Source organism: Mobula hypostoma, chromosome 26, assembly GCF_963921235.1.
Source record: "Mobula hypostoma chromosome 26, sMobHyp1.1, whole genome shotgun sequence".
NCBI classification, from domain to species: domain Eukaryota; kingdom Metazoa; phylum Chordata; class Chondrichthyes; order Myliobatiformes; family Myliobatidae; genus Mobula; species Mobula hypostoma.
In genome coordinates, this window is record NC_086122.1 from 8,430,669 (window position 1) to 8,449,359 (window position 18,691).

General features: G+C 46.0%; 1 protein-coding gene across 4 annotated transcripts in view; it reads left to right on the forward strand.

Annotated features, from left to right (window-relative positions):
* map7d1a (MAP7 domain containing 1a) overlaps positions 1 to 18,691 on the forward strand; it is a 262,633-nt gene that overhangs the window by 143,828 nt on the left and 100,114 nt on the right. Inside the window, exon 1 of one of the 4 annotated variants that reach the window (XM_063033953.1) lies at positions 9,009 to 9,138. The exons of the other annotated variants lie outside the window; for them this stretch is intronic. Coding sequence (XP_062890023.1) covers positions 9,135 to 9,138 — 4 coding nt within the window. The 5' untranslated portion in view covers positions 9,009 to 9,134. Of the gene's footprint in view, positions 1 to 9,008; positions 9,139 to 18,691 lie in introns of those variants that run through there. 4 annotated transcript variants of the gene reach the window in all.

Consider the following 18,691-nt stretch of genomic DNA (forward strand, 5'->3'; position numbering starts at 1 on the left):
TCGGTTTACTGTCATTCAGGTTCTGGGTGGAGACTTGGGAATACCATCGCTCACAGATGTAGGATTCTTCTAGGCTGTTTCTGTAACAATGTGTTTTACTAGTCAGGGTTGTTGGCCCTGAGCTGAACCCCTGAACCTGGAGGACCGGTGGACCACTCTTAGTTTGGCTTCTACCCTTTGACCTGTTTGGCATGGGTGACCCTACCAAGAACCAAAGCATTAAACCCTGACTTCAGCCAGCGTAACTCTCTGGGTCATTAAGGCATGCAAGCCCCCAAACCTTATGACAAGGATATGGTCCTCTTGGAGGAGCAAGTTCCTTAAAGTTGAATAATTCAACAGGCTGTGGCGTGCCCAGACAGACAATGATGTGTTTTTCCGTGGGCTTTCCTTGCGCCCCGTTGTAACAGCACAGGAGGCCACAGACAGCAAGATCAGAGTGGGAGTGGGAGTGGGATGGGGAATTAAAGTGGCAGGCAGTCAAAAGCTTGGCATCACTCCTGTGAACTGAGTGTGGCTGCTTCGCACCCAACTGGTAGGCACTCTCCTGCGGCAGTGATTATCAGTCAGGGCAAGTTCAGCTGTTTGACACGCAGCTGGTGGACAGTCTCCAGTATCCTGCATCAATGGTCATCAGTCAGGGCAAGTTCAGCAGCAGTCCATTGATTCCTTCTCCCGGTGTAGAGCTGTGCATGTGCAAGGTAGGTTTGGACAGGCCTGCTGTATTACAGATAGATGCACAAGAGACTGCACATGCTGGAAGAACTCAGTGGGTCAGGTGGCGCCTGCGGAGGGAGATGGACGGTTGACGTTCCGGGCCGAGAGCCTTCATCTGGACCTCGTGTGACTTCATGTCTCTACAGAGGTGCTTCCTTAATCCACTGAGTTCCTCCAGGTAAAATCTTGTATCTTCCAGATCGACTCTGGTCTGCTTGAATCTCTGTGGGAACAGGAAGGAATTGGAATTCTTTAGCACTTGTAATGAGATTTGGTTGACTCATGCCGAATAAAATCTTGGTGCATGGGATTAAAGGACGTGTTGGTGCAGCAGAAATGGTGGGGTGGGGTAAGGTGGGAGACAATCAATGGGCAGGTATTTTAGATTATTGCTAAATTGCTTATTGATAACTGGGAAATTATTGACACAGGATGTGGACAGACTGCCAGCATTAGTCAGAAAATGAGTAAGGCGTGAGCAGAGGAGTGAAGTAATCAGTCATACAGTGCAGGAACAGACCCTACAGCCCACTGGATCCATACTAATCATCAAGCACCCACTTCACACAGAGGCTGTCACTGGGTTATGGGCACCCACACTTTGAACAATTAGAGCAGGCTCCCATTTTATTACATTCAGAAGTTCAATTTGCATTGATATACCTCTAGTGCGCACTCTTTGTTGATCACTTATAGTAATAGTTATTCTCTCACGCTTATGTGCCTTTGATGCCATTTATTATTGTGGCGGTGTGGTTACTATAGCGACCAATTTAGGGACAAAATAAATTTATGAACATTTGTAAAACAGAATGTATTTGTTGCCTGGGAATGGCCTGTACTCCATGTTATTCTCCCTACTTTCTCCTCAGATGTACTAATTTTCTTTTTACAAAGGAATCTTTGCAATATGGACTTCATCTAATTGTCATGGGAATTGTGGGGTGAGGTGGAACTGGGTGAAGGGCTCTGTGTGTAAGGCAGGGCTTCCTAGTGGCTATGATAACAGCAGCTGTACTGCATGTTTTGCCTGGTGCCGTTGTCACTCAGGGTGTCCCAGCACAGCGGCCGCAACGTGAACCTTCTGTGATTGATGGGGCTGGGTGGCTGAGCAGTCCCCCCGCCTCATCTGACTGGAGCTGGGCGAGATGGAGGGAGCCGCGAGGCAATTGTATCCGAGGAAATTCCATTGAAGTGAGGAAACTCTGCCGGGCGATCATTTGTGGGAGAAAAGGAACAAGGAATGTCATAGCCATAGAGAAAGGAAACAGGCCCTTCTGTCTGTTGGTTCCTCTACTAATCATCAAGTTAGCCAGAGGGTGGTGAATTTGTAGAATTTGTTCCTACAGGCAGCTGTGGAGGCCAGGTCGTTGGGTGTATTTAAGGCAGAGATTAATAGGGTCTTAGACACGGTATCAAAAGTTGTAGGGAGAAGGCCGGGGAATGGGGTTGAAGAGGGGAAAAAATGATCAGCCATGATTGAATGGCGGAGCAGACTCGATGGGCCAAATGGCCTAATTCTGTTCCTATGTCTTATGGTCTTATTTACACTAATTTATGCCAATACTGCATTTACACAACACTACACTAACCCACTTGCATTCTCCCTACAGTGAGGACACTTTAGAGTTAAATATGTGCAAACGACTGAGGAAACTAGCTGACCTCAGCGTGCTTTGATTGGCTTTGACTTTGACTGGCCGTGCACATTGATTCATCGGGAGAGCCGAGGATGATACCAACTAGCAGGCTACTCCTTTTAAAAGCCCCGGAAGGCACCACACCCTTTCTGTGACGAACGAGTGTCTGAGAGCATGCTGCTGCACAGTCAGCAACTGGTGAACAAAGACTGTCTGACTCCTTCAAATACGGTTGCTCCACCTTCCTTATTCTAATAATCTGCTCCAGCACAAAACTTCCTGCGAGCCTGCTTCATGCCAGCTCTTTTGTAGACTCCCTCAGGAGTGGTGCTGTAAGTGTGGAGATATGTATGTTGACGCTGTTAGGAACCACAGATCCTTGTGGGTTTCAGGGTGTTGAGAAACGATTGTGCAAGGAGAAAATAAAATAAACTGTATATATAAAATGATTTGCAGAATGTTCTGAAGCACAACTAATAAGTAAAGTTGGTCCAGAAGTATTAGTATTTAACATGGCATGGTTTATACTAATACTAACAACGTTACCATGCCCTGATGATATAGTTTTAGGGATGTTCTGGATTGCTGGATATTCGCCAGTTTTTTTTTAGGTATTAAGATCATCAAGAGTTTTGATGATTAGTTTGTTATTATTCAGTCATTTTAGTCATGTCCGACTCTCTGTGATCTCATGGACCTCCGGGTCCTTGGGGTTTTCATGGCAAGGTACGGAAGTAGATTGCCAGGCCTTCTGCGCAGATGCTGCTGCTGCCCAGGTTGGGACCCGGCTGTGTTTGAACTCACGACCATCTGCCTTGAAGTCCAGTGCTGATGCCACTACACCACCAGCCAGTACAAGGGTGAAGATAGATTAAGCATAAAGTTGAATGTTGGGGATGTCGGGGGAAATGAATTCAGATCTTTTTGTAGTTTGTTATAACTGAGAGGAGGCCATCCATTAGTTATCCCATTGATCTCGCTCTCCAGCTTGGTTCCCTGTAAGGAGTGGTCTCCTGAATACCTGCATTCTCCACCTAGCCACCTACACCGGCGATAGTTTATGCCCAGTCGATTAACAAACTGACCAGCACATCTTTGGGATGTGTGGAGAAACTGGAGTATTCTGGCGAAACCTCACAGTCATAGATATAATGAGCAAATTCTACGCAGGCAGCACCAGAAGTCAGTATTGAACCTGTGAGGCAGTGGTACTCTTTGCTGCACTCTTTTGTGGCCCGATGCCTTAAGACCATAAGATATAGGAGCAGAATAGAGTCTGCTCTGCCGTTTCATCATGGCTGATCCATTTTTCCTCTCGGCCCCAATCCCCTGCCTTCTCCTCATTCATGCCCTGACCAATCAAGAAACTATCAAATTCTGCCTTAAATGTACATAAGAACTTGGTCTCCACAACCATCTGTGGCAACAAATTCCACAGATTCACCACTGTCTGGCTAAAGAAATCCCTCCTCACCTCCATTCTAAAAGGATGCCCCTCTATTCTGAGGCTGTGCCCTCTGGTCCTAGACTCTCCCACCATAGGAAGCATCCTTTCCACATCCACTATCAAGACCTTTCACCATTCAACAGGTTTCAGTGAGGTCACCCCTCATTCTTCTGAATTCTAGTAAATACAGGCCCAGAGCCATCAAACACTCTTTATTTGACAAGCCGTTCAATCCTGGAATAATATTCATGAACCTGCTTTGAACCCTCTCCAGTGTCAACACACCCTTTCAAGATGCTCACCCAAAACTGCTCACAATACTCCAAGTGAGATCTCACCAGAGCTTTATAAAGTTTCAACATTACATCCTTGCTTTTTATATTCTCGTCCTCTTGAAATGAACACCAACATCGCATTTTCCCTCCTCCCCACAGACTCAACCTACAAGTTAACCTTTTAAGGAATTCTGTACAAGTCCGTTTCTGCCTTAGATTTTTGAATTTTTTTCTTCATTTAGAAAATAGTCTACCCTTTTATTTCTTCTACCAAAGTGCATGACCATACACTTCCCGACACTGTATTCCATCTGCCATTTCTTTGCCCATTCTCATCTGTCTCTGTCCTTCTGTAGCCTCTCTACTTCCTCAAAACTACCTGTCCTCCCACCTATCTTCGTTTTTTTCCCACAAACTTTGCAACAAAGCCATCAATTCCATCATCTAAGTCATTGACATATAACATAAAAAGAAGCAGTCCCAACACAGACCGCTGTGGAAGTCCACTTGCCACCTTCTCCTGCTTTGACTGTAAAACACTCGGTACTAATCTCCTGTTCTTCAAGACAAATGATGGGATCCTTACCATTCTCTCGAGTCAGGGTCATTCACAAGGTCAGTGTTAAGTGCCTGGGCTGAAAGAGGCTCCACCTTGTAATGGCAGCTTAAATTCGTATTCAAGTCCTGGAGTGATTCAGAGATGCATGTTTTACATTCAGTTGATGTAATTTTAGCAGCAATTGTTTTACATTGCTAATGCAGACATTCTGGACTGAGATGGTGAATGAATTATCTGAGTCACCGCAGTAGACTACCTGCACACTGACCTCTCACCACGAAATCTTAGAAAACTACCAGTACAGTGATGCCCACAACATGGGATCCCTGCAGACTGCCTGCATAGTGACCCAAACCATGGAATCCTAGGACATCTGGCTGATCACAGACATCCAGCTAGAGCAAGTCCTGTCATCCACTCTCCTCTTGTCTTTTATAGTAAGCTAGTTCTGAATCCAAACGACCAATTCCCTTTGGATTTCATGCATCTTAATCTTCTGGATGAGCATCCCATAAGGGACCTAGTCAAACACCTTATTAAAATGCATGTGGACAACATCCACAGTGCTACCGTTATCAATTATCCTGGTCACCTCATCAAAAAACTCTTATCAAATTAGCAAGACGTGACTTGCCCTGTGTAGTCATCCTGGTTCTCCCTAATAAGGCCATGGTTTACCAAATACTCATAAATCCTATCCCGAAGAATTCTGTTCCCTACCACTGTGAGACTGGTTTATCGTTTCCAGGATTATGAATGGTTCCCTTCTTGAATAATGGAACAACATTAGTTCTTACCAGTCCTCTGGGACTTTGCCTGTGGCTATAGAGGACATGAAGATACTGATCAAGACTTCAGCGATCTTGTCTTTTGTCTCTCTCAGTAACCTGGCATACACCCCATCAGACCTTGGGGACTTATCCACCTTAACGCTCGTTAAGAGACCCAACACTACCCTTTCCTTTACCTTGAAATATTCTAGCATATTAATATGCTCAGTGCTGATCTCCCTGTCCTCCACGTTCTTCTCCTTGCTACATGCTGATGTAAAGTCCTCATTAAGGACCTCACTAACATCCTTCACCTCCAAGCAACTGTTCCCCCTTTACCTTTGACTGGTCCCACCCTGTCCCTAGTTATCCTCTTGCTCTTGATGTATGTATAGAATCTCTTGGGTTTGTTTTTAATCCTGCTTGCAAAGAATATACTGAGATACAGTGAAAAGCTTGTCTTGCAGGCTGTTCATATAGATCCAATCGTTGCACTGATGTAGAACAAAGCAAAACAGTAACTGCAGAATAAAGTGCAAAAGCTACGGAGAAAATGCAGTGCATGTAAACGATAAAGTGCATGATCATAACGAGGTAGATTGTGAGGTCAGGAGTCCATCTTATCGTACGAGGTCCATTCAAGACTGCTAACAGCGGGATGGAAGCTGACCTTTATGCTTTCAGGCTTTTGTATCTTATGCCTGATGGGCAAAGAGAGGATATCTGGGGTGGGTGTGGTCTTTGATTGTGTTTGTTGCTTTACTCAGGGAGCAAGTATAGACAGTCTCCATTGAGGGGTGGCTGGCTTTAGCGATGAGCTGAACTGTGCCTACAACTCTGCAGTTTCTTGCAGTCACGTGCAGAGCAGTTGCCATACCACACCACTGTGTGTCCAGAAGCGATGCACTAATGAAAATTAGATCAAAGGTCCGCAATGTGTTTACAGGCTGACACAAAAGCAGGTGCTCTTGACGGCTGTCCATGATATTCTCGGAGCCCTCCGTCATTTGCTTGTAGATGGGTGTTTGGCATTCCTTCTGCTCTTGCTGTTGGCCGATCCTGACCTCTTCATGCTGTGAGTCGATTCAATTTCCTAAACTGTTGGAGCGTGGAAAGTCATTTCCTCCCCTGCGCGCTTCTCTGCTGGTCATTTCATTTTTCTGTTCAGCAACCTGTGATTTGGTCAAATGGAGATTAGAGTTCCTGCTGAAAGAAATGTGATCTAAGGCAGCGTCCTGGCACTACCACCTCTGGTTGCTGGTTTTTATTGCTGTTAATCCTTTCCCTTTGCTTCAGGATGCAGGTTAATAAGGGTAGGAAGGGGTGCAGACAGGCTAGGAATAATAGCGCATTCTGATTAACTCTTCAAAGCATCAAACAAGGACCAAATAATAGTCTCTGATGACAGATTAAAAGAGAGTTCTGATCTTTTGTGTAATGGTGCAGTTCGAGGACTGATAGTGTGATTTTGAGTACTTTGTGCTGGCGTTGGCTCGTAGTAGCACTGTTAGAGACCCTGTGTGATGTGCTCCCCTCTTCCCTCCATTACCACCCTGAAGTTATGGTGAAATTCACTAGGTTTATGTCCCTCAGGGGATTATGCTATCATTTCAGCTGATCACTTTTTAAAAGGTGTGCACCTAGGAACACCTGGCTAAGATGTTTAGTTGTTAACACAAGGAAAATTATGCAGAGCCAGTTGTTGGTGATGCCATTGTCAAGCCCTTCTAGATTTTTTTTTACTTTTAGAGGTATGGCTCGGTTTCAGGCCATTCCAGTGCAGTGAGCCTGTGCCCCCCAATTCCACCCAGGTGACCAACTAACCTCCTAGCCCGCAAGTTTTTGGAATGTGGGAGGAGACTGAAGCACCCAGAAGAAGCCCATAAACTCCTTGCAGACAGCAGGAATTGAACCTGGGTCACTGGCACTGTGGTAGCATTATGCTAATGTGCCTTTCACCTGAAAAATAAGATAGTTGGGCGGTTTACTCTGTGACAGGCCCCCAGCGAACTCAGCAGGTCAAGCAGTATCCACAGAAACAAAGGATAGCTGACATTGTGAACCTGTTAAAATCTAGGCGCAAGGTCTTGCCGGAGTCATCGACTATTCCCTTTCCCTCCACAGATGTGCTGAATTTGCCGAGTTCCTCCAGCAGGTTGTTTGTTGCTCTAGGTTCCAGCATCCACGGTCTTGTGTGGCTCCCGTGAACTAGGCTTGGTTTTGTATGTCAGCTGTGACTGTAGAAAGTGCCCCTGAAAGTGGAATTATTTATTCTTCCTCTGTGGGTAGGTACCTCACTGGTCTGAGACATGGGGCTGAGCAATGTTGACCAGGAGGATATCTGGTTCAAACCCCGTTTGGGCAATCAGCTCCTCAGCTGGGAAGTTACTGAGTAGCCCTAGTGATCCCCTCTCTAACATGCAGACTTTCTTGTGGTCCTTCTCACATCTGAAAAGTTGAGGTTTGATAACCTTAGTACCCCAGCAGTAATGAGCAGTGTCTGCCTGTGGAGGTAAGGTTTGCAGAATCAATGACTAAGGCATGTTGCTGAACAGTTAGTGTTAAATGCTGCATTCATTTCTGGTGGTCCCATTGTAGGAAGGATGTGGAGGATATGGAGAGGTTTCAGGATGCTGCCTGGATTAGAGGGCATATGCTTTAAGGAGGGATTGGATAAATTGTTTTCTCTGGAGCAACAGAGGCGAGACCAGATTGAAGTATGTATAAATTACGAGAGCCATAGATAGATAGCTGATATCCTCTAAGGAGAGGGGGGGAGAAAGATGATGCGTGGGGCATTTTATTTTGTAGAGAGTGGTGGTGACTGGAAAGTGCTCCCGGGGTGGTGGTCGAGGCAGATAGGATAGGTGAATTCGGGAAACTTTTGGGCACATGAATGTGCAGGGAAAGGAGGGATATGGGTCCTGTGAAGGTAAAAAGGATTAGGTACTATCAACTCGATTAATTTGCCATTGCTGCACAAAACACCAAATTTCATGATATACGTCAGTGATGATAAACCTGATCCTGATTTGTTCCTTCACTGAACTGTTCAGTGTTCTAAAATAATGAAGAGCCTGAGAGGCTTCAGCTGGGGGAGTCTTCAGTGGAAAAGTGTCGGCCTCTGCAAAAACATCATTTTTAAAGCTCGATCTTATTTCTAATCCTAGAACGTAGAAATCCGATGAGATTCTGGTTGCTAATAGGGTGTGGGTGGTCACTGAGCTTTCTGCTACTTCTCTCGGCATGCATTGTTTCTCTGTGCTGCTCTCCGTGCCTCCCGTGCCAACTACGAGTGTAAGGCTTATTTTGCCAGGCTTTCTGTCACCTGAGGTTAAAGCTGGCTGGCTGCAGAGCAGCTGAGATTGATCGATTGTGGGGAATGTGATATTAGAAAAGCAGAACTGGCTGTCGTTGTGAGGAATCGTCCACCCCGATAACAGATCTCTTTGCCTGTTGAGGAAGGGCTTGGCCTGGTGATGTGGATTTGGGCTGCCCATAAACAAACCCATTCAGAACCGGCACTGACGCCATGCTTATTTTTACTGATCCTTCTCTGCCCTTTAATGGCAGTTGGCATGAACGGGATCGAGTCTGCAGGCTTTGAATTCTTTCCCCACTGCCTGATCTCTGCTGCAACGAGCCTCTGCAGACCGGCAAGCTTTTGTCTCAAGTGTCGGAGCTATGAGGCGGGTGAAGAAGGAGAGCGCGATTACTTTGGGCTAGATGGGTACGAGCATTTTAATCTCCCCTCATCTCTCCAAATCTTCTTGTTTCGGAAGGTGGTTTCCTGATCTGTATTTGTTTCGTGCAGCTCTGCCTTGCTGTGTATGTGTTGTCGGGAGCCATGGAAATTGTAAGTGATTGGATGTGGCTGAAGAGACAGTGCATATGACTTCATTGAAAAAGCATGGCAATGCTTAAGGAGGAAATGTATTTGGGAACTGAATTTAAATTCCAATCTACAAAGCATTTGGCAACATTAGTTCAGCCGTCCATTGTGACATGCACCTGACCTTCCCTGCTCTGCTGAACTAATGTGGGCTAATTTATCTGGCTGTTTTAAATGAGTTATTGTCTCAGACATGGGTTACAATCGCAGTGTCCGGCCACACATACTGCCTGTGGTCATTTCCACCTTTCTGTTATTGCTTGAGTGGGGAGAAGTTGAAGATGTTCAGAATCTGCTCAATGCCCTTCTCCGGTTATAGAAACAGTCTTGATAATGGAAGAGCCTCTGATAAAATTTCCAATCCCTCATTAGTCAGGGGTAAGCAACTTAGTAAAACCTTTCCATATTGGATAAACATTTGTGTCCGAGTCAGATTGTCCTGGGTATCACTTGGATTTCAGAGTTGTAAGCAGGGAGCCCAGCCTGACATTCCGGCGAACCCTCTGGGTGTTCAGCATCGCTTGAGAAGTTGCCTTTCAGTTCAGTAGTTAAGCAGGCATCCTAGTCAACTCCAGTAACACCTCCCAAAGCTGCAACCTCTACCAAAAAGGGAGACAGAAGTGCCAACTTCAGGAGAGTATCAATACCTCCAGGTCAGACACCACCCTGACTTGGAAATGTGTACCTGGCTTTTCATCGGTGCTGGGTCAAAATCCGGCAGATGCCTCCCCACCGGCACTGCAGGAGCACCTTCACCAGAAGTGCTGTAGTACCCAGAGGGCAGCTCACCACCCCCTCCCCCGTTCACAAGGGCAGTTGGAGAACCAAGCAAATCACCAGCTCTCTGACACAGCGATAAACGTGCTCGTGTCACAATAAGGAGGCACTGTCTGGTGTCCTGGTCAGTGTGAGCCCGCAGAAACCTATCGGCAAACATTGTTTCCCACAGCCCTTGGCTTTGGTGAGCTGGTTAATATGGTTGTTTATGGTTAGTAGTAAAGGTGATCCTCCTGTGATTCGGCTCATTATGGTTATTGCATGCTGTGCTGGTAATGGATATTTTTGAAACTGGTAGCTGGTGTCGGTGTAGTAGTGGTAACTTTAATCCTGCTGTATGGTACCCGTGACCATAGAACAATATGGTACAGCAGGGGTCCCCAACCTTTTTTTCACCGCGGACCGGTTTAATATTGATAATATTCTTGCGGACCGTCCGACGGGGGTGGGGGGGGTGGGTGTTAAACAGGACCGGAATATAGGTGATAAGTCAAATATAAGTCACTTATAACTGGCTAATACACTCAATTTCGTTTCTAAAGGGGTTTATCTAACGAATTTAATATTAAACACACAGCGCATATTTTCCTCACATGAATATAGTGATAAAGTCAATTATAATGGTGGTCCCAAATCTCCAGGCCGTGGACCGATACATTGCCATGAAGAATGCAGCGGTACAGTGGTGGCCGGAACGCACCCAGCACATCTTTAAGAAAAAAGCTGAAATAAACAAGCTAATTGATTAGGTGCCGCCCAGCACGTAAATGTTGACCCAGATCAGATGCAATGCAATCGGCAATGCATTCTTCGCAGCCCGGAAGTTGGGGACCACTGAATTATAAGTCACTTGTAAGTCAACAGCATCATAACATTTTAAGTAACCTTTGGATATTAAATATACAGCGCATATTTTCCTCGTATGAACATAAAAAATCATTGTAATACACCAATATTGCTGAATCGTGGGAGCCCTGGGCTTGTTTCCTTGCAACAAGACGGTCCTATCGAGGGGTGATGGGAGACAGCGATACTCAAAGGGGGTTTCTTATGTCCAGTCTATTCCGCAATTTAGTTTTCATTGCATTCATTGCAGAAAACTCCGCTTTGCGATGATATGATGTTGGAAATGAAAGCAACGTTTTCAGTGCTTTCGTGGCTATCTTAGGATATTCAGCCTTGACTTTGATCCACAATGCCGGCAGAGTTTTTATGTCAAACATACTTTTCAGCCCACCGTCATTTGCATCTTGGGTCACTGATGACCTTGTGTGCATAATGACCTCGCATGCGTTAAAGTTCAACAGTGGGCGTGACAGGGAATGAGGAAAGGTGCAGCTGACTTGTATTGTTTCATATCGCCAAATCATATTGTTTCCTCGCGGCCCGGTAGCACATGCTTTGCGGCCCGGTGGTTGGGGACCGCTGTAGTACAGCACAGGCCCATCAGCCCACTATGTCAGTGCTGAACATGATGTCAAATTAAACTAAGCCTCTTCTGCCTGCACACAATCCCTATCATTCCATTCTCTGCATATTCATGTGTCTATCTGAAAGCTTCTTCGTTGGCGGAGTCATACCTGCTTCCACTTCTACTCCGACCACTACACTACTCCACACGTCTCTTTTAAACTTTCTCCCTCTCACCCTCTTGCATTTGCCATTCCTATCCTGGGAAGAAGATTCCAACTATGCCTCTGGTGGTTTTACTATCTTCTATCTGGTCGCCCTTCACCTTCTGACACTCCCAAGGAAATAACTCTGCACCCTCTTCAAAGCCTCCGCACCCATCCTGTAATGGGGCAACCAGACTGCTCACAGTCCTCCAAGTAGGGTCTAACCAAAGTTTTATTCAGCTGGAAAATGGTTTCCTGACTCTCGTACTCAATGCCCCGACTAACAAAGGCAAGTGTGTCACGGATTGTATTGCATATAGTGCCTGGTGACTTTTGCGTTAGTTACTGCTGGTGTTGAAGCTGGATCCTGTGCTGGAGTTTGCAAGCTATTGCAGTTGCAATAGTTACTGTCGGTGTTGAAGCTGGTTCCCCAGTAGTTGGGTGGTAATGTTTGCTGTTTGCCTAATGGTAGCTTCTGTGACACTGCCTTTCAGTACAGACTGACCACCTGTCCTGCCAGTTGCCCTGTCAACTCAGGAGTACCAGGCTGGCATTCCACTGGGGGCCGCCCACCAGGCCGAGATGTCTGTGGTCTCAGGCACCTGTCCGTCACCCTGAGGCCCCCTCATCGGGGAGCCGGGTGGAGTGTGGTGGCTGGTACTAACTTCCAGCAGCTGGCTCAGTGCTGGGCAAGGCTGCTGATCCTAGTTGGGTGAGTGATGTCATTGGATACGAACTCCTGGGATCGGCCTGCAACACAGGCTGCCTCTCTGAGTTTCATGAATAATAGTGATCCATTATTGACTGGTGGCAACACACAGAAAATGCTGCTGGAACTCAGCAGGCCCGGTAGCATCTATGGAGAGAATTAAACAGTGGACATTTTGGGCCAAGACCCTTCAGCAGGACTGGGAAAAAAAGACGAGAAATCAGAGTAAGAAAATGGGAGGGAAGGAAGACTGGTGTATGAAGGCTTGTGAGCTTTGTATCATGAATACTATTGTAAAGGAGAAGGGAGAAATATGTTTACAAAATAATCGCTTTGGAACATTATTGCACCAGACTGCCAATTTTTGTGTTGACCTTTAAAAGGAAGAACTATCGTTTATGTTGGGCATGGACCCTCTTTCCAAAATACTGTACATCTTGAGCTATAATCCCAGATATTATATATGAAACTCTTATGAAACATTAGTGACTGAATAAGCTATCTTTAGTGATGTAAACCAAACAAGAAATGGGAGCAGGAGAAGCTTATTCAACTATCCCCACCCCCCCAAGCCGGCTCTGTCATTCAGCCAGGAAGTGGCTGCTCTTCTACCTCAATACGTTTTTCTGCACATTCCCCTAGCCTTTGATTCCCTTAATATCTAGAAATCTATTGATCTTTGATTTGGATAAACCCAATGTCTGAACCTTCACCACCCTCTAGGCTTAACACTTTCAGAGGTTCAGAGAAACTTCACCAGTTTCAGAGGGAAGGCGTTTCTCCTGGTTTTTGTCCCAACTGCTCCATCCCTTATTTGGAGACAGTGAGCCCTAGTTTTAGGGTCTTAAATATCTTCCCTGTATCCCCTGGTGTGTCGCCTAACTTCAGTGAGATTACCATCCCTTACCCTTTTTAGAAACCTTAAAGAACAAAGGCCTACCCTATACAATAGACCCACTATGCCCGGAAGAACTCATGTATAAACGGTACTCCAGCTGTTGTCTCAGCAACCTGAATTATAACAGTGAGATATCTTCACTCAGGCATTCAAATCGTCTTGTAGCAAAGTTCAACGTTCCATTTGCCTTACAAATTACCGCTGAGCCTAAATGGTGTCTTTCAGTCATTTGTGTACACAGAAATCCAGGTTGCTTTTGAACATCATAACCACCCAATGTTCCACTTGACAGCAAGCAAAATGTATCGGCTGAAACATTTAAAAAAAATCTGTTCTTCATAAGAGTCCCGTAAGATCTGTAACATCCATTTGAATGGACATACAGGGCCTTAGCTTAATGAGTAGGTTCTGGGTGAAAATAGCAATTGCAGTTGAGTGTCCTGTGTTCACTGCCCATGCTGTGAGTTCTTCTACATCTCAAAACCCCCAGATCGTGTTGGGTGGTTGCTCTGGTGAGCACTTCTGTTTGATCCTTGTATGGAAACTTGGCTTTTGATTGCACCTCATTGTAATTTGCTGTCCTGCTCTTCTCTGACCTCTCTGCACTGGACTACCTACACTGTCCCAGGGTAACCTCTTCACCTTTTAACTCTTCAAGAGTCAGCGTCGAAAGTAGAGGACAGTAAAGGCCCTTTGGCTCACAGAGTTGTGCTGACCTTTATCTTGCTTCAGTTCCTTGCTCCTCTTTTTGACCCTTGCATCTTAAAATGTGTCCTAGCTTAACCTTTCTCCAGTTCTGATGAAAGTTCATCCATTGGGAACATGAGTTGGGTTTCTCCCTTTATGAAGTGTTGGCTGTGAAATTCTCAGTGTTTCCCAGCAACTGTTGTTTCAGGTGGGAATATGGGTGCGATTAGTATAAGTGAATCCCTGGTTGTCTGCATGGAGTCGGTAGACCGAAGGGTCTGTTCCCATTCCATATGATCCCCTGGTTTCCAGCACTTGCAATATTTCGCTTTGGTGTTCCACATTGGAGAGTTTCAGGGCTGACGTCATTTGCTCTTTTTACAGCAAATTGCCTTTGGAGAGGTTATAATAAGCACATCAGGTTTCCTGTGCCCAGGTGCATCAAGAAAATGCAGAGTTATCTGAACGCTTCTCCTTGACGAATGGCCTCAGGGATGAAGCGACACAGTAGGGTACTTAGCATGAGTAGCTTCCGAAAGTGGCAGCCAGCCTGTCGTTAGGCTTTCTTTGAAATAAAGGAAAATATACTTTAGGGTGGTGTAGATGGTATGAATATTTCAAACAGTACATCTCACTCTCATGAGCACACTGGATGAGTAAGGAGAATGGTGACAATAGATTTTGTTCCTTGGAGCCCACTACACTTGAAAAATGTGACTGTAAATGCTGGAAACCTGAAAGGCAATTGGAAATGCTTGGTCAGGCAGCATCTGTGGAGAGACAGAATTAGTATTTCAGGTCATCTGGCCAGTGGGGACTGTGTTGTGTATGTTTGGACAGCAAATGCAGGGTGACAGTGAGTGGGCTTGTTGGGTGACCTGCTGTGTTTGGTGATGGTGGTGGGGGTTGTAGGGTTGTGGTAAGGTCGGTTAGTAGTTGGGGACTTGGGCAATTGCGGAGTCGACGTGGAGGCCAGTGGGGGCAGACTCGGGTGCAAAGTAGGGGTGAGGGCCCCAGGTTACCATGAGAGTGCAGAGATGATCGTGTTGTTCTGGGATGGCAGGTGTTCCCAGGATAGAAAGGTCCCAGCTCGCATGTGCACCCCTGTAAGAGAGGTTTCGGCAGGGTCACAAGGGAGCCTTATGCTTGTAGTGGAGCAAAATAACATGGAAATGAAGATGATCTAATTTGAGTTTGGCAATAAATCGGTTACCAGTTACATAACACAGAGAGAAGTAATGCAATTGAACTGTAGACAAGAGTAATTTGTAATTCACATTGGCGATCATGGGATGTCTCAGAACAGATCTGTCAGTTCAAAACTAGGCATCAGTGAGATGCTGTGGATCAAGAGCAGCAGTGTCTACACCAGCGGTTCCCAACCACTGGGTCGCAAAGCATGTGCTACCGGGCCGTGAGGAAACGATATGAGTCAGCTGCACCTTTCCTCATTCCCTGTCACGCACTGTTGAACTTGAACATAGAGTTGCCAACTGTCCCGCATTTGCCGGGACATCCCGTATATTCGGCTAAATTGGTTTGTCCCATACGGGACCACCCTTGTCCTGTATTTCCCCTGCTAAGGTAGAGCGTTCCTATGAAACCATTCGTGCCGAAATGGCATAAAGCAAAGAAGCAACTACCATTAATTTATCTGGGAAAAATTTTTGAGCATTCCCAGACCCAAAAAATAACCTACCAAATCATACCAAATAACACATAAAACCTAAAATAACACTCACGTATAGTAAAAGCAAGAATGATATGATAAATACACAGCTTACATAAAGTAGAAATAATGTATGCACAGTGTAGTTGGGAAGATTAAGCCAAAACCGATTTGTGGAAAAAAAATCGGCACGTACGCACATGCACATGTATGCACATGCACACGTACGCACATGCACACGTCACGCATGCACACGTCACGCATGCACACGTCACGCATGCGCACGTCACGCATGCACACGTACGCACATGCACATGTCACGCATGCACACGTCCCGCATGCACACGTCACACATGTGCACATCATGCATGCGCACACAGGTGCCTGTGCAAGGCTTCATGGTCACGGTAGTCTTTACGGGGTAAACACAAGGTATTTGACTGCTACTTTTGTCCCTTATTTGGAGTGAGAAAGTTGGCAACCCTAACAGTAGAAGACATGTTGAGGTGAGTTTAACCCTACTTGAACATCCCCCCCCACCCCACCAGTCGGCCGGTCCGCAAGAATATTGTCAATATTAAACTGGTCCGCGGTGCAAAAACGGTTGGGGACCCCTGATCTACACAGTGTACAACCTCATGGCCTAATATATCCTCCAATTGATCATTACAGAGGGTCTGTCGTGGTTTGACTAGACATGTAGAAGGACATGCCAGGAGTTATGCCAGGCTGCTTACAAAGCTGAGGTGCGAACCTGATGAAGCTGTAAGATAGCTGTGCTAAATGTGCAATAGACAGAGCTTAGCAAGGTCACTATAACCGGATCAACACTAGGCAGTCTTGCTGTATCTGTGAATGGGGCAAGCAGTTCAATTGTTGACTACTGTAAGAACACCACCATCCACAATGGTGCAGGATTCTGCGTGCGAGTGGTAGGGATGCAGACATATTCAGCTAGAAGTGTTGAGTGGACGATTCACCTCAACTTTCTCTACTGATCCCCACCATCACAGTGGCCATTCAGCAGACAATTTGATGCACGCACAATATTAAGAAAGAGCGGAGGGCACTGGATACGTCTTTAAGGCTACAGAACCTGGCAACATTCCAGCTGTGGTTCTGAAGCCCTGTCTCCAGATCTCACTGTGCGTTCAGCCGAGATGTTCCAATACAATTAAAGACGAAGTAGAAAGATGCCCTGCTCACAAAAAGCTGGACAACAGCAATCTGACTAATCTGCCCTCATTCGTCAGTGAAGTGATGGATGGTGTCGACAATGCACTTACTCCCCCATCATCTGCTCACTGTTGCCTGGTTTGTGTTTTCCCTGAACCACTTGGCTCCAAACCTCAGAAGAGATCTTGCGTGAACACAGACCAAAGACCCGAACTTCAGTGCTGAGGCTAGGGTGACTACTCTCTATGCCAAGAGGGCATCTCACTGAGTGTGGCTTCAAGGAGTCCTAGTAAAAATGAAACTAGTGGGCATCAAAGGGAGAATATTCCAATGCTAGGAGTCAACTTTCACAAAGGAAGATGGTTGAACCAATCATTCCAATCCCAAGACATGACTGGCAAGGCAGCACTTACTCCCCATTCGTAGTGGCTTTCAAAAGATGATGGAGAGCCACTTTCTTAAACCACTCTCCTTCTGGTGAGGGTGCTCCAGGATTCAGATGCTGGAATGATGAAGGGCTGATCATATATTTCCAAGTCCAGATGTTGTGCGACTCTGAGGGGAACCTGCATGATGGTGCTGCCCTGGTGACAGAAATTGCAGGTTTGGGAGATGCCATTGGAGATCCTCAGGGTGGCATCCTGGTCCCAACCATCTTCAGCTGGTTCATCAAAGACCCCTCTTTCATGATAAAATCAGACATTAAGATATTTGCTGTTGATTGCATAGAAAATGATGGAATTAATGGGCTAATATGGGGCAAGAAATATTCACATTGCAAAACTGTTAGGCAGTGACCGTCAGGAGCATTGGGAAATGGATGCATTTAGCTCCAATCACACTCAGGAAGCTCGACACCATCCAGAATAAAACAGCCTTCTTGGCACCTCATTTATAAAGGTTACCTTTATTTGTACATGTACAACACATCAAAATGTGCAGAGAAATGCATCGTTTGTGTCGTATCAAATCAGTGAAGATTGTGCTGCGAAGCCCGCAAGAGTCACCATGCTTCCGGTGCCAACATAGTATGCCCACAGCTTACTAACGCTATCTGACGTCTTTGGAATGTAGGAGGAAGCCGGAGCATCCGGGGGAAACCCACACGGTCCCAGGGAGGAATACCAACTCTGTCCAGACAGTGGCAGGAACTGAACCTTGATCTCACAGCTTGCACTGTAGTCGCATTACGCTGACCCCTATGCTGCCATGCCAGTTCATTTCACTAATCATCTGTTTCCTCCATTCATGGTATACCATGGCTGCAGTGCGTACCATGTACAGAACGAACCACAGTTACTTGTCAAGTCTACTTCAGAGGCATCTCCCAGACCTGCAAGCTGTGCCAGAGGGGCACCAGGAACTTGTGGTAGCAACCCCTGCAGGCTCTCCTCTGAGTGACGCACCGTCTGCATTTCATTGTTTCAGGGTCAACTCCCTGCCCAGTGGCACTCCAGGAGCAACTGAGAGCCAGAAGGTCGGTAGTGGCTGAGGACCCACGAGGAATAGGTAGCAAATGCTGCCTTCCTTTCCAGTGACAACCAGATCCCAAAAGAATGAGCAAATTAAAATTGCCTTTGATCACAGACCACACAATAGCAGAATGTATGGGGTGAGGTTGACTCATAGCAAAGCCAGTTTTAAGTCAATGGAAAAGAGTGATCGCTGTGAACGTTGGGTAATTTGGAAATAGGATAGGAATCATAAATGTTTTCAAAATCTTTGGATGGCCGGATGTAAATAATACGGAGCTGAGCTGTGCCAAAGTACAAGACATAAACAGTGTAATTAGCAAGTGAATTACAACACAGAAAATTGTGAAATGGTGCACAAAAAGGATGAGAATGCTTCTGGAACGG